Here is a 12,836-nt window from a genome sequence, read left to right as displayed (position 1 = left end):
CAACTACAGATGATTCATGGAAAATTTACTGAGGACTCGCTCATTTTTCCACTTAAAATGTAAGTACTTCTTCACACTGGTCGACTGAGCTGACACAGGTAAGATAGTAAATATTCATACCTTTTCCATAGAACCTCGTTTAAAAAAAATCAAAACATTTTAAGTTGATCATAAAAGTAATTTCTTTTTTTTTTCTTTTTCTTTTTTTTGTCATTTTCACAGGACCAAAAGAAGCATCCCTCTGGATTTTCCAGAGCCCAGCAGAGAGAAACTTCATTCCAATTTGCCCAGAGAACACAAATTGGATTTGAATTACTTCTCTGCGATTCATCATAAGTGGGTGGGATTGAGGGGATGGAAATGCCACGGGAGCTTCATAGGTGGTGCCAGGGAAGTATCATTAATCATAAAGCAGCTCGATTAAGCAGCCCCTCATCACTGTGTAGTAGGACTAATTAGAAACAGGGACTCTTGTCTGGGCAGCACTGTTAAAGCACAGACACGGTCTTCCTCTACAAAATAAAAGCCTGTTTCTAACAACAGATACAGTGTTTACACACAGTCCACACCAGAAAACGCACGCGAGTCTCCCCACACAGTCCTGAAAAGGGAAGGCTTTCTAATTTAATTGGAGCCAGCCCTCCCCTCCGTTCAGAGCTCCATGTGGTTCATTCCAGCCGCTCTGTTTCCTCAGAGCGAAGCGGGTTTGTGCTGTCATCCACACGGAGCACTGCGCTCTGCTCGGTGAACATCCGTGGAGAGATGGAGACGGAGCAGAAACCAGCAGGAACGCTTTAACTGCTGATGGGGTGAGTTTGTGTTYTTCCAGGCAGAGTTTTCTCATCTAAACAGAAAATAAAATAAGATGTTTCTTGGACTCGTGGAGTCTAAAAAAAAAAAAAAAGTCAGGTTGTTTATTTCTCAGTTGCTGCGTAACAAGTGTTCTTATTGGTTGTGATGTGTTTGCTCAGACAAAGTGGCACTTTTGTCAAATTGCTTCATTTTAGTAACCAAGCTGTAAACATGTGGCTGAGAGAAAGACAAAAAAACAGTTAATTTTACTCTGCCAGCCAGAAACTGAAGAGTACACAAGTGATTTCCTCTCTAATTCAAAGGATTCTTTTACCTTCTTCCTGCTGCTTTGAGGTTCTCTCACAAGTCAGAGGACACATATGCATACCTCATCACCCCCCACCCCCCTTTCATCAGCAAATGTCAGCCTCAGAAAAACTCTCCTCAGGAGAAAATTGTGCAACAGCTGAACAGACAACAGTTTCATCATGAAGAAGTCTGCACAGAGAGCTTGTCATTCACACCGCCAGAGGTTTTAATCAGAAAAGGTTGGCTGTGACATTCTCTTTGGACACAGATATGAAATGAAAATGAGACGTCAGACGCTGCTATTTACCTGACAACTTCAGCCAACAATAGAGTGCTCGGAGAGAAAGTCGACGCTATCTTGAGGCGAGATAAAAAGGGCTGAAAAGCCAAAAAAAATTATGGACAGAGGAAGTGAGAACAAAATATTTAGAGCGAGGGCAAATTTCTTTCTTGGGGTAAAATTATATTTGGATTCCAAAAGAAAATCCAGAGAAGAACAGAAAGGCATTTGAGTGAGTTTGTTGGGTCTGGATTTATAAAACCATTTGATCTGATTTGCTCCAAAAGCTCCTAAAATGTTAAAGTTATTAATTGGTTTGGTCATTTTTTTTCCACTGGTATAATATCTCTCTTCTGTGGGATTTAAATTTTTCTTCACTGTTATACCTTTTGGCACCTCGCTCCTCCTGTTCCAATTTAAAAGTGGACACCTCCTGATAGTTAATAACATCCCATTCACAATCCATTTATGGAACTAAAATCCCAGCTGGTTCTTGCATGTATAAAGCAATCTATTCAATGATTATTTTTGACACCACAGACTGTCAGAGTCTGTCTGTCCGGCATTTTATCCTTATTCATCCATCTCACACATGAATTTGTACGTTTGCGTGTATCTTTTTTTGTTGTGTTTGCTTTGAGCAGCGTGAGTAGAAGCTGCTATCATGACACCTGGACGATAATGTCAGCAGAGTGATTGCAAGATTGCTTTTCTGAATGCCACACATTTTATTGCCTCTTTCCTTGACAGCAATTGTCTGGCTTGTTATTTAAGCTTGTCAATGAGAGAGGACGGAAGAAGAAGACGAGGATATCGTTGTGTACTTGTAGAGCACAGGTTTGGATGTACAGTGGGGAAAGTATTCAGACCCCTTTAAAATTCTCACTTTGTTTCATTGCAGCCATTTGCTAAAATCAAAAAAAGTTCATTTTATTTATCAAGCATTCAATCAATCAATCAATCAGTCAATCAATCAATCAATCAATCAATCAATCAATCAATCAATCAATCAGTCAATCAGTCAATCAGTCAATCAATCAATCAATCAATCAATCAATCAGACTCTGACGACTGAGAAGACTCTGAAGACTGACGACTGAGAAGACTCTGACGACTGAGAAGACTCTGACGACTGAGAAGACTCTGACGACTCTGAAGACTCTGAAGACTCTGAAGACTCTGGTGACTGTGGGGACTCTGATGACTCTGGTGACTCTGAAGACTATGGTGACTGAAGACTCTAATGACTCTGACGACTCTGATGACTGACAACTGAGAAGACTCTGACGACTGAGAAGACTCTGAAGACTGAGAAGACTCTGACGACTGAGAAGACTCTGAAGACTCTAAAGACTGAGAAGACTCTGATGACTGAGAAGACTCTGATGACTGAGAAGACTCTGCAGACTCTGACGACTGAGAAGACTCTGACGACTGAGAAGACTCTGAAGACTCTGAAGACTGAGAAGACTCTGAAGACTGAGAAGACTCTGATGACTCTGAAGACTCTGACGACTCTGAAGACTCTGAAGACTGAGAAGACTCTGAAGACTCTGACGACTGAAGACTCTGACGACTGAGAAGACTCTGACGACTGAGAAGACTCTGACGACTGAGAAGACTCTGAAGACTCTGACGACTCTGAAGACTCTGACGACTCTGACGACTGGTGACTCTGAAGACTCTGGTGACTCTGAAGACACTGGTGACTCAGATGACTCTGTAGCAATAACAACTGGTTCGGATCGCAACGGCCTGCCAGCAACCGGCACAGGAGACCCCGGGGGGTTGGGAGGGTGGATGCACAGAGGCTGAGCCAGAACTCCCCATACAAACTGGTGGAGCTGCTGATGCCCGGGCAGAAACAGCAGCTCGGGGCTATCCACCAAAAAACGCTCTATTTGCCGGCATAAGAGCTGTTTGTCTTCCAGCGTGGAAGACCATTTGAGGATCCTCCACGAACCTCTGATGACTGGAGATGTCACCTCATCCTCACCGGGTGGCAAAACTGGGACTGGCTCCTCTGAGGCAGGGAGAGGGCGACCAGCTGCTGGGGATTCCAGTGACGCCGGCGAACTCCGGAGGTGAGAGGAGGGGGACTGGTGCACTGGGGGGCGGCGAGAAAAAGCGTCCAGCTCCACTCGAAAAAAAAAACCTGTGATCTGGGCGCCTGTGGGTTGGGTGCGTGGTCAGATCATTCTGTCATAAGTGTCAAAATGACCCAGGGCACAGGCAGGTTTCAAAAAGCAAAAAGCTTGAGGCCTTTAATGATGACCAAAAAGAGGGCTGATAATGCAGCAAAACTCACTTGGCTTGAGAACTTGACATGGAACATGGAACATGGAACATATGGAACATATGGAACATATGGGACATGACATGACGTGACATGACATGACATGACATGACATGACCAGGACTGAACACAATGATACACAATGATCCGACGCCAGACAGTGACGAGACAGAGCTTAAATACACAGAAACTAATCAGGGAACTTGAAAACACCTGGGGAGAAACACAAGGGTAATCAGCAGAATTAGGTGGGGCAGCTGCTCTGAGAACACAGGGGGAAACATAGAAACACTAGGATAAACAAAGTGTAAAATGAGAGACTATGACATTAAATGGAGTTTGTTTCATTTTCACATGAAAAAAAACACTTTTGCAGCTGGCTTCTGCTCCAACTGCAAAACAACATGAAAGAAAAATTAAAAATTCGAATTCAGCCAAGATAAGAGAGGAAAGGGGAAAGTGCCTGAGGTTTAGTTTGAATCCCCACCTCATATGTCACAGAACATTACTTCTCCCACTGAGTTAGAAAACCCAAAGTAAGCTCACAATTCCGCTGTGGGTTTTCCTGCGGTGCCGGTATTCAACGTGTTGAGCGAGTAATCTCATTACTGTGTCTTCATTTATTAAGAATTTCATACTTTGTGGCCCGCGTGGAGTGAGCTTCCAGGCCAAATATGGCCTGCAGGCCACCAGTTGATAATTGCTGTTTTAGGCATTTATCGATCATCGTGAATAACCAGGCTTAAGACCACGCAGTCACACAAAGAGACATCAAAAATTAATGATTTTTTTTTCAAGGTAAGCAAAAAGAAGCCTTTAAAAATCAGTGGATTGTTGAAGCAGGGATATTTCAAAGCAGGTGGCCATGCTTTAAACATTAGGTTATGATCAATTTTTAAAATCAATCTCCACTGAGGTTGTTCAGTTCTGAATGTATTTTCTTAAACACAACAGGCAAAATCTTTAGTGGCTTTCTAAAGTTAACTTAACGCTTTGGCAGACTTTTTTTACCCCCTTCAAGCTTTGTAATTAATGCTGAAATAAAATATTTGGTTATCTTCTCAACCGTTCATTTGTAATAAATTTTCTGCTCTGGTTTACAAAAGACTCAACGTGTAAAGATCAATGCTGAACTAAGAAACGTTCAGCTGTCAGACAGCAGCAGCAGCTCTTGCTGATTTGAAATTCATTGTTTTTACGGTGTTGAGCATCACGCTGTGCAGACTTTGGAGCTCACTGAGCGTCTCCTGTGAATGTGTTGATACGGTTGGCATGTCACATCTTTTCTTTCTTTGGCTTGAAACAGGGGCAGTCCTACAGTATGTTAAGACAGAGAATCTCTGGAATAGACAGGTTTCTTCACAGAAAAAGCGACGCTTTTGGTTTGCATTGTTTAAAACGTGCAGCGTAACCTCCGTATGAGATTGACTTTTTTATTGGATTAGAAATTTTTATTCTAAAATGAGTCTAAAGCAAAAAAAAGGTATGCATTTTGTTTCACATGTCTGATCTGAATGCAAATCAAAGCACAGCAGTGCAATGATGAAACTGAATATTTATGGTCTGTTCCTGAGCCAGAGATGTTCTCGGGTAATTGTGAGTCTTTTTAACAGCAGATGAAATTGCACTTGAAAGTTGTAGGCAGGTTGCTTCACTGCTGGAATGAGAGGCTCGAGTGCTTTTTACCTTTGTGAGCAAATCACTAAACTACCCTCTTTTGTCACTGACACAATGGTGAATGGTGGTGCTCTTAAAAATCGGTGTAAAACAAGCAGAAAAAGCCACTAAATAATGAAATTTTATAATAAATCTTTCATTTGGATTGCTTAAAGTTACATCAAATTAACTCATTGTTGTTGTTTTCCCCTCTCTCCCCGTTTTGCAGAATGCATCATCTGTCAGCAAACCCTGTTTCCAAATCCTCTCGGATTTCACTGTGGAGGTTGTGAGCAGCTACCATGACGTACACCAACACCAGCACACTGACAGCCAACGTCAGTGGCGTTCCTGATGGCTACGACTCCGGGGGAAACATTTACCGGCCCTTCTCGGTTTTCAGCGTGCTCACCCTCACGTTGCTGGCCATGCTGGTGGTGGCCACCTTTGTGTGGAACCTGCTGGTGCTGGTGACCATCCTGCGGGTGAGGACGTTCCACCGGGTGCCCCACAACCTGGTGGCCTCCATGGCCATCTCGGACGTGATGGTGGCGGCGCTGGTCATGCCGCTCAGCCTGGTGCACGAGCTGAACGGCAGGCTGTGGAAGCTGGGCCGCGTGCTGTGCCAGATGTGGATCTCGTTCGACGTGCTCTGCTGCACGGCCAGCATCTGGAACGTGACGGCCATCGCCTTGGACCGCTACTGGTCCATCACCAGGCACCTGCAGTACACGCTCAAGACTCGYAAAAAGATTTCCAACGTGATGATCGCGCTCACCTGGCTGCTGTCCTCCATCATCTCTCTGTCGCCGCTCTTTGGGTGGGGGGAGACGTACTCGGAAGGGATGAAGTGCCAGGTGAGCCAGGAACCGTCCTACACCATCTTCTCCACCTTCGGAGCGTTCTACCTCCCACTTTGTGTGGTTCTYTTTGTGTACTGGAAGATCTACAAGGCTGCAAAGTTTCGGATTGGCACCCGCAAGACGAACACCATCACGCCCATGGCTGAGGTGATTATATTCCTCTCTTATAACATTAAATGATTACTTATCTTTGTGCGTCATACTGCATAGAACTGTTTATCTCCTCTTGCTATCGATRGCCCCCTAATGTAGATTAAAGTGGCATTGTTTTTCGAAGTCACTGATGAGCTGTTCGTCAGTAATCAGGGAGATGTGCAAGTATTGGATGTGTGAGCATACAGGAAAATAATAGAAGTCATCCCGCTCATCACCAACAGCTTGTTGATGTGCGTAGGCTGAGGCTAAAAGGCTATAAATACCGTCTCCAGCATTGTTAATGGGCCTCTGCACCTTCCAAGCTTTGTCGCTTATCTAATTAGCTGACATAAAAGTCTCGATCTGTTCCGCACCGCACTAGCAAACATTTAATCAGACAAGTTTCTCCGGTGCAATTTGAGTCGCGCTCCCACTTTTCGTCCACAATGAGTCTATCCAAAGCACATCATTGGTAGCGATTACACTTTTGTCCTCATACCTCTCGAATCTTTTTGAAATCATTCGACCTGAAAAACCYCTCTACAGAGAAAAAAACATTCATGGATTTTTTTTCCCTGTGTCTCATTTCCTTTTTGTTGTGCAGCTGTAGCATCGGTTTGCCCAAAATTAGGAGCTCATGGTCAAGGACTAATTAARTAATCTTGCTGACTAAATTAATTAGCGTGATACGGTATTGCTTAACTTATATTGAGTTTCATCACACAGGCAATGAATCTGTGTGGAACAGCAATTATTCAGAAAATGTTTTGTTAATATATTTTTTTCCACGGGGGATATTTTGATTATTAGTATCTCGGTACAAAATGTACCCCCTGTCATTTCAAAGCTTGTGAAGTGTCTTTCTGAGCCACAATCTGAGTAGCGACATCTTTGAAAAGAAGCCTTCTGCTCTCATCTCAGACAGAGGAAAAATTCAGCCATATTGAAGTTTGTTTCTGTGTAAAGGTTACAAATAATTATCACTGAACAAAATCTGAAATTCAGCGACAGTTTCTCACTCAAGCTGCAATATTTTCCACGTGTTTGACAATGTATTCCCATCAGTTTTTTTTAACTGAGCTGAGGTTTCTGGTTGATAGTGTGGTGATGACATGACTCCAACTGTTCTTGGCTTTTGTTCTGCAAAATTTAGTATCCGCAGCAAATTCTTGTTTCTTACTCTGTTGCCTATAACAACAGCATGAAGAAGCAYGAGTTGAAGAAATCTAGACACAATGTGGGCAATTGTTTGGCATTGTTCAGAGTCATCTTGAACCTGCTGTCTTGTTGCCAGTGAAGCAATGCCTGTTTTTCTTGAATTGGTTGGAGAAAACCTTAAATTTATTATGTACAAACGGGTAATCAGACTGCTTTGATAARTTCTGAGCTATGGAAGCAAATTTGCAAAAGAWATGACGGATGTCCTGATGCATCTCAGTAATCCAGGTAAAAAATCAAAAAGAAAAAAAWTGTATAGGTCTTCTGGACGGGTTCTTCTGTAATGAAACGTTTCGTCTCTCCTCCAAGAGACTTCTTCAGTCTGAGAGTTTCAGGCAAAATTCAGGCTTTTAAGCACTGCCTCCATGTGACTGATACTCACACCACATGGCTAAATTCAGGCTTTTAAGCACTGCCTCCATGTGACTGATRGAAGGTGTCKTAGGTGGCTTAGGTGTCAACGATAGCCATGTGATGTGAGTATCAGTCACATGGAGGCAGTGCTTAAAAGCCTGAATTTTGCCTGAAACTCTCAGACTGAAGAAGTCTCTTGGAGGAGAGACGAAACGTTTCATTAGAGAAGAACCCGTCCAGAAGACCTAWACAWTTTTTTTCTTTTTGATATGATGGATGAWAACCACATTAAACAAAGACAAGAATAAAATGAAGCAGATTGAATCCCATTTTGTACCCAGAAACTCACTGCTTGAAATTAGGTTTTTGAAAATTTCTCCCACGGGTCTTGACAGCTAAAAGGAAAATTAAAATTRCATTCGAACCGGCACATATCAGAAAATGTCTTATGTTTTTTTTATTCTTTTTTGTCCTGCAAAACATGTCTTGTGCATCAAATCATTTCTGTGAGATTACATTGTTTTCTCACTTTTTTCTAGTCAAATAAATATTTTTATATGTCATCTGAGTGCACCAGTACAGTGCAAAGTTTATGTCAGCCCAAGTTGTGTTGTTGAAGATTTATGCAACTTATTAATATTGAAGGCTTGTAAATGTGAAATCACTATTTCAAACAGAGGCTACTTCTGCTCTGATATAACTTTTGGTCCACTTTTAATATACAGAAACCAAATAAAAGGGGCAAAGATTGAACTATTATGTATCTGTCATACAGGAGAAACTACAAATTATGTAGTACACCTGCAGCATTCCTATTACTTCATTTTGTGAGTGTGTGATTGAGTTTGTCTCTCTCCTGACATCCTGAATAATGTATTTTGGGTGACTTTCAGTTTTCCYTCATCATTTAAATTGCAACTTTACAACTGGCTTATTGAATATTRCTGAATCGTTTCCTATTGAGGCACATGAATTATTGAAATGTTTCATAAAAAACATATTTTACTCTTTTAAAAGATCGTTTGGTGTTTTAACAGCTTTTCGTATTTTATTTGTATTTCCATGGTCCATGAAGGCACGAGACACAAAAGCATCTCGTGCCTTTCTAAGATTCAACATGTCTCTTACGTCTCCTGTGATAGTTGTTCAAATATACAGTATATGAGTGAAGTTTTCTGAATCAGAAGCAAGGCTTTTATCACCCTCCAATTTATTATACTGTCACAATTTCTTCTTTGAAGACCAATGGGTTCAGTTATTATTTGGTGAAAGACAGTCCTGCTAATCAGCCCATTAGTGTGGCACGGAACCAGAGTGCAAGCCACAGCAACCCTGATAAATACCAAGTTGGTTGCAACACATTGGTCAAGTTTGTAGGATTTGTTGGCCATTTTGTTTTTTCACAAGTTCTCAATTTTCTTAACTCAGAAGAAGAAATCTCAAAGTACAACTGACAAAAAAATAAATAAATAAAACTGTTTAAAACAATCCGGTGGAGAGTCAGGCCCCGCTGGCTGGTGCAGCGTTACGAAGGTTAGCCGTTAGCTGTCCCTTTGTAGATCCCACACAACAAAAAAACCATGTCGATTGACGACTGATCTGAGCTGAGCTGCTGTAACCTAAAGTCAGGCCTGTGGGTCATCGTCAACAGTCGAAGTCTCTTATTGATCCCCACCCCCACACACACACCTACTATGTCTCGCTATCCTTGTGGGGACTTTCCATTGACTTCCATTCATTTTTTGGAAATTTTATATCCCAACCCTAAAGCATTTACTCTAGAGTTTGAGCCTAAAACTAACCTAAATTCAATTCACACCATGGTCCTAAACAAGCTTTGATCCCCACAAGGAGCATCCGGTCCCCACGAGGCTGCATTTTCCTAAAATAATTGTCCCAACCAAGTAGCAAAAACAAGGGCGCACACACACACACACACACACACACACACACACGGCGATAGACCTACAGAAAAACGAACCCTGGTAAATGGCTGCTTCAAAATCAGAAACCAGGCATTAGAGACCCCAGTGATCGTAATCAGATCTGTTGTAGGGACCAGAGTCAACAACATCAAAACCGATTTGAAACAGCTGCCTAAGAAAACACAGAGATTGTTCAATTAGCAGTCATGKAAGCTAGCTATGTCACTCAAAGAACCCTTAAAATGAATGTTGCATCAATGTGTCACTTTGGGTAAAAAAAAAATGCAGTGGGAGCTTTCTCTGGACCCCTGCCATAACCCGTCCAGTGAAGACATGTTTCCAATTTAACACAGAGGAGCTGTATGAATTCTCCTCCCACAGGTTGATTATCATAGTGACATTGCTACAACTTCAGTGTGAATAATGCCAGACAATGTTGCACATCTAAAATAGGAAATAATCAGTCAGAGGAAGGTGGCTCCTTGGTTTGCTTCAGAACTGTGACATAAGTAGTTGGTATACAGAATATAATGCTGGAAAGACGATTTAAAAATATTTACTTGCTTTAATAATATACAAGAAAGCTCTTTGTAAAGCTACAACTCCAAGTTGATTAAAGGAAAACAAAATGCAGGTTGGTTTCTTTTAGTTCCATGTCCATGAATCCTTTCAAATTTGATAAATTTTATTATTCTTTTCTTTTGCTAGAGATAAAAAATCAAGGTTATACTTCCCTACTTCACTASTGAGACAGATCTACTACATCAGCTTTAGAAATGACTGTAGAGCTTGAACTGTTTTCTTTAGCTTTCTGGTTTTACAAGATCTTAAGTCCATGTAGACCCCACCCCAAACAGAAATTTGAAAGAAAATTAATTCCCAGTTAATCCAAATATTTAGGTTAAAATCAACTTGTCTTTATTGACAGGTTAAGCACACTAACTTTACTTTTGCATTTACTGCAATTTATTTAGGGTTAGTAGCTAACCATGTTATTTTTTGTTGCTAAAATCATCAAAGATAAGGCTGTGAATCAACCAAAACTRGCTATTTGGCTATTGATAATGCATTTAAGAGTTTCGGTCAGGACTTAGAGCTTATCATAGCACAGAAAAAGTATTGGTGAAACTTAAGACAAAATAAAACTTGCCTTGTTCTTTTAGATCTCAGTGGTTAAGCTTTTTTTTTCTGTACCTTATTGTAAAGTGTTACCTTAATATTAATGAAACCAGAAGAGGCTGATTTAGGTTATTTTAGCTTGATACAAATTGGATTTTCTCAAACACTGTGATTGGTCACGGAGTTCCACAGGGTTCTGTGCTTGGATTGCTATGTTTTAGTTTAAATGCACTTGAAATGTTCACCTTAATTACACAACAATTTTTATGTTGCTTATCAATAAAAACACATTTAGAAAAATGGTCTTAAATTCTTGAGTTTTGAATGACTTTGCTGCTATTCAAAAGCAAAGTTTAGTTTCTTTTTTTTTTTTTACTTAAACATTTCAAGATCCTGTAATCATAGCCTCAGTTTGTRTTCCCGCATAAAAGCAGAAACTGCAGGTTTACTTGCAGGTTCCAGAGCTTCTAATAGTAGACCACAAGATAAAGCTTTCAGATTGCACCTTTTCTTTTTCTTTTGAACAAGTTTTCACTTTGAGCTCATGAGATGATAGGCTTGAAAACTTTCCCTTTTGATAAAGCTTACAGTTGGGTCTGTTTTGGTTAATCYGGAACCTTTTCTTTTAGTTCTGCTGCTGTAATGCAGGAGGCCTCCCACAGTGCACAGAGAAATATTCTTTACTTAATCGCTTACTTCTTTGATTTGCATTCCTACTGTATTTACTGCTGTCTGTGACTTTATATTTTCTCCATTCTTTTAGCAGGAAATCCTGGCCATTTGCCTTTGTTACTGTCTGCGTCTTTGTCTTGTGTTTTCACCGCACCAATTTGTCGAGGCAGATGGCAGCTCGTGCTGAGTCTGGTTCTGCTGGTGATCTCTTCCTGTTTAAAGGAAGTTAAAAGAAAGACTTCACTGTTACCCCCTGGCCTGAGCTTGCTTGGGGGTGGGGGGGTGGGGGGGTTAAATGAAAGAAGATTCAAAGCAGTTTGCTTTTTGTTGCAAACTATGATTACATAAAWACAATCACACTGTACCCTGGGATGACTTTTGGCTGCACAAACAAACTGAGTCGCTATTTATCCATWTACTAATTAATAAGCTTTTTCAGTCATCAGCTTTAAGATAAATAAATGTTATGTTCACATTTTTATAGCTTTCTGWTGCCTTTTGCACTGTATAATTTAATATCAACACTGACACCAGTTCAAGTCTCACAGTTTTAGTCATTAATGCAGTTTTTCTTCAAACAGCAGATTCCACGTCCAGTTTTGTCCTTTTAAGTTAGAAAGATGGCTTCTTTTTTTCATGTGAAGTGTCAGAWATGGAATTTTCCTGAAATCAATTCAGCTCCCCTGGGTGCAACAGTAAAGGTTAAAAGTCAATAAACTTTACAGTAAAAAAAAAAGGCAGTTTGGTATTTTTGTGTTTGTAGAACTGTGTGTATTTGAAATGCTTTTGCAACTTAYGCAACTACATTTTAAAGGGACTTAAAGCGTTCTTTGATATCAAACTTCCTTCTTTGACCTCTCCTGTCSAACTAAATCTATTCAACTTTATTGACTCCGGAGAGATATTTTTCCTCCTGGTGCAGGTCCTTGGTGAAATCATTGAACAAACCGCAGCAGCACTGCAGTCTGTCTGCTTCAYTTAAAACTGCTTTTTGCTGTGACCTGGACAAACTTTACCACACAACGAAGAAACGTCTGTCAGCCTTGAGCTCCAGGAAACAAATGAGAGTGGACACTGACATCCTGTTTTGTACTCAATGAGACACTGTAATAGGAAAAAACCAACAACTGCAAAGTAAGACAGATTTACAGCGGGTAAAATAAGTATTGAACACGTCAACATTTGTCTCAGTAAATATATTACTAGAGGTGCTAATG

General features: G+C 40.8%; 1 protein-coding gene across 2 annotated transcripts in view; it reads left to right on the top strand.

The window, feature by feature from the left end:
- Positions 1–724: 724 nt before the first annotated feature.
- htr5ab (5-hydroxytryptamine (serotonin) receptor 5A, genome duplicate b) overlaps positions 725–12,836 on the top strand; it is a 15,873-nt gene continuing 3,761 nt past the window's right edge. Inside the window, exons 1-2 of one of the 2 annotated variants that reach the window (XM_014013353.1) lie at positions 725–809; positions 5,563–6,343. In XM_014013353.1, the coding sequence (XP_013868807.1) occupies positions 5,636–6,343 (708 nt within the window). In that variant the 5' untranslated portion in view covers positions 725–809; positions 5,563–5,635. Of the gene's footprint in view, positions 810–3,359; positions 3,466–5,562; positions 6,344–12,836 lie in introns of those variants that run through there. The other variant, XM_014013355.1, reaches the window with a different exon arrangement.

Source organism: Austrofundulus limnaeus, unplaced genomic scaffold (genome assembly GCF_001266775.1).
Source record: "Austrofundulus limnaeus strain Quisiro unplaced genomic scaffold, Austrofundulus_limnaeus-1.0 Scaffold100, whole genome shotgun sequence".
NCBI lineage: Eukaryota > Metazoa > Chordata > Actinopteri > Cyprinodontiformes > Rivulidae > Austrofundulus > Austrofundulus limnaeus.
Note: the sequence above shows the minus strand (reverse complement) of the source record. Positions and strands in the feature narration are given on the sequence as shown.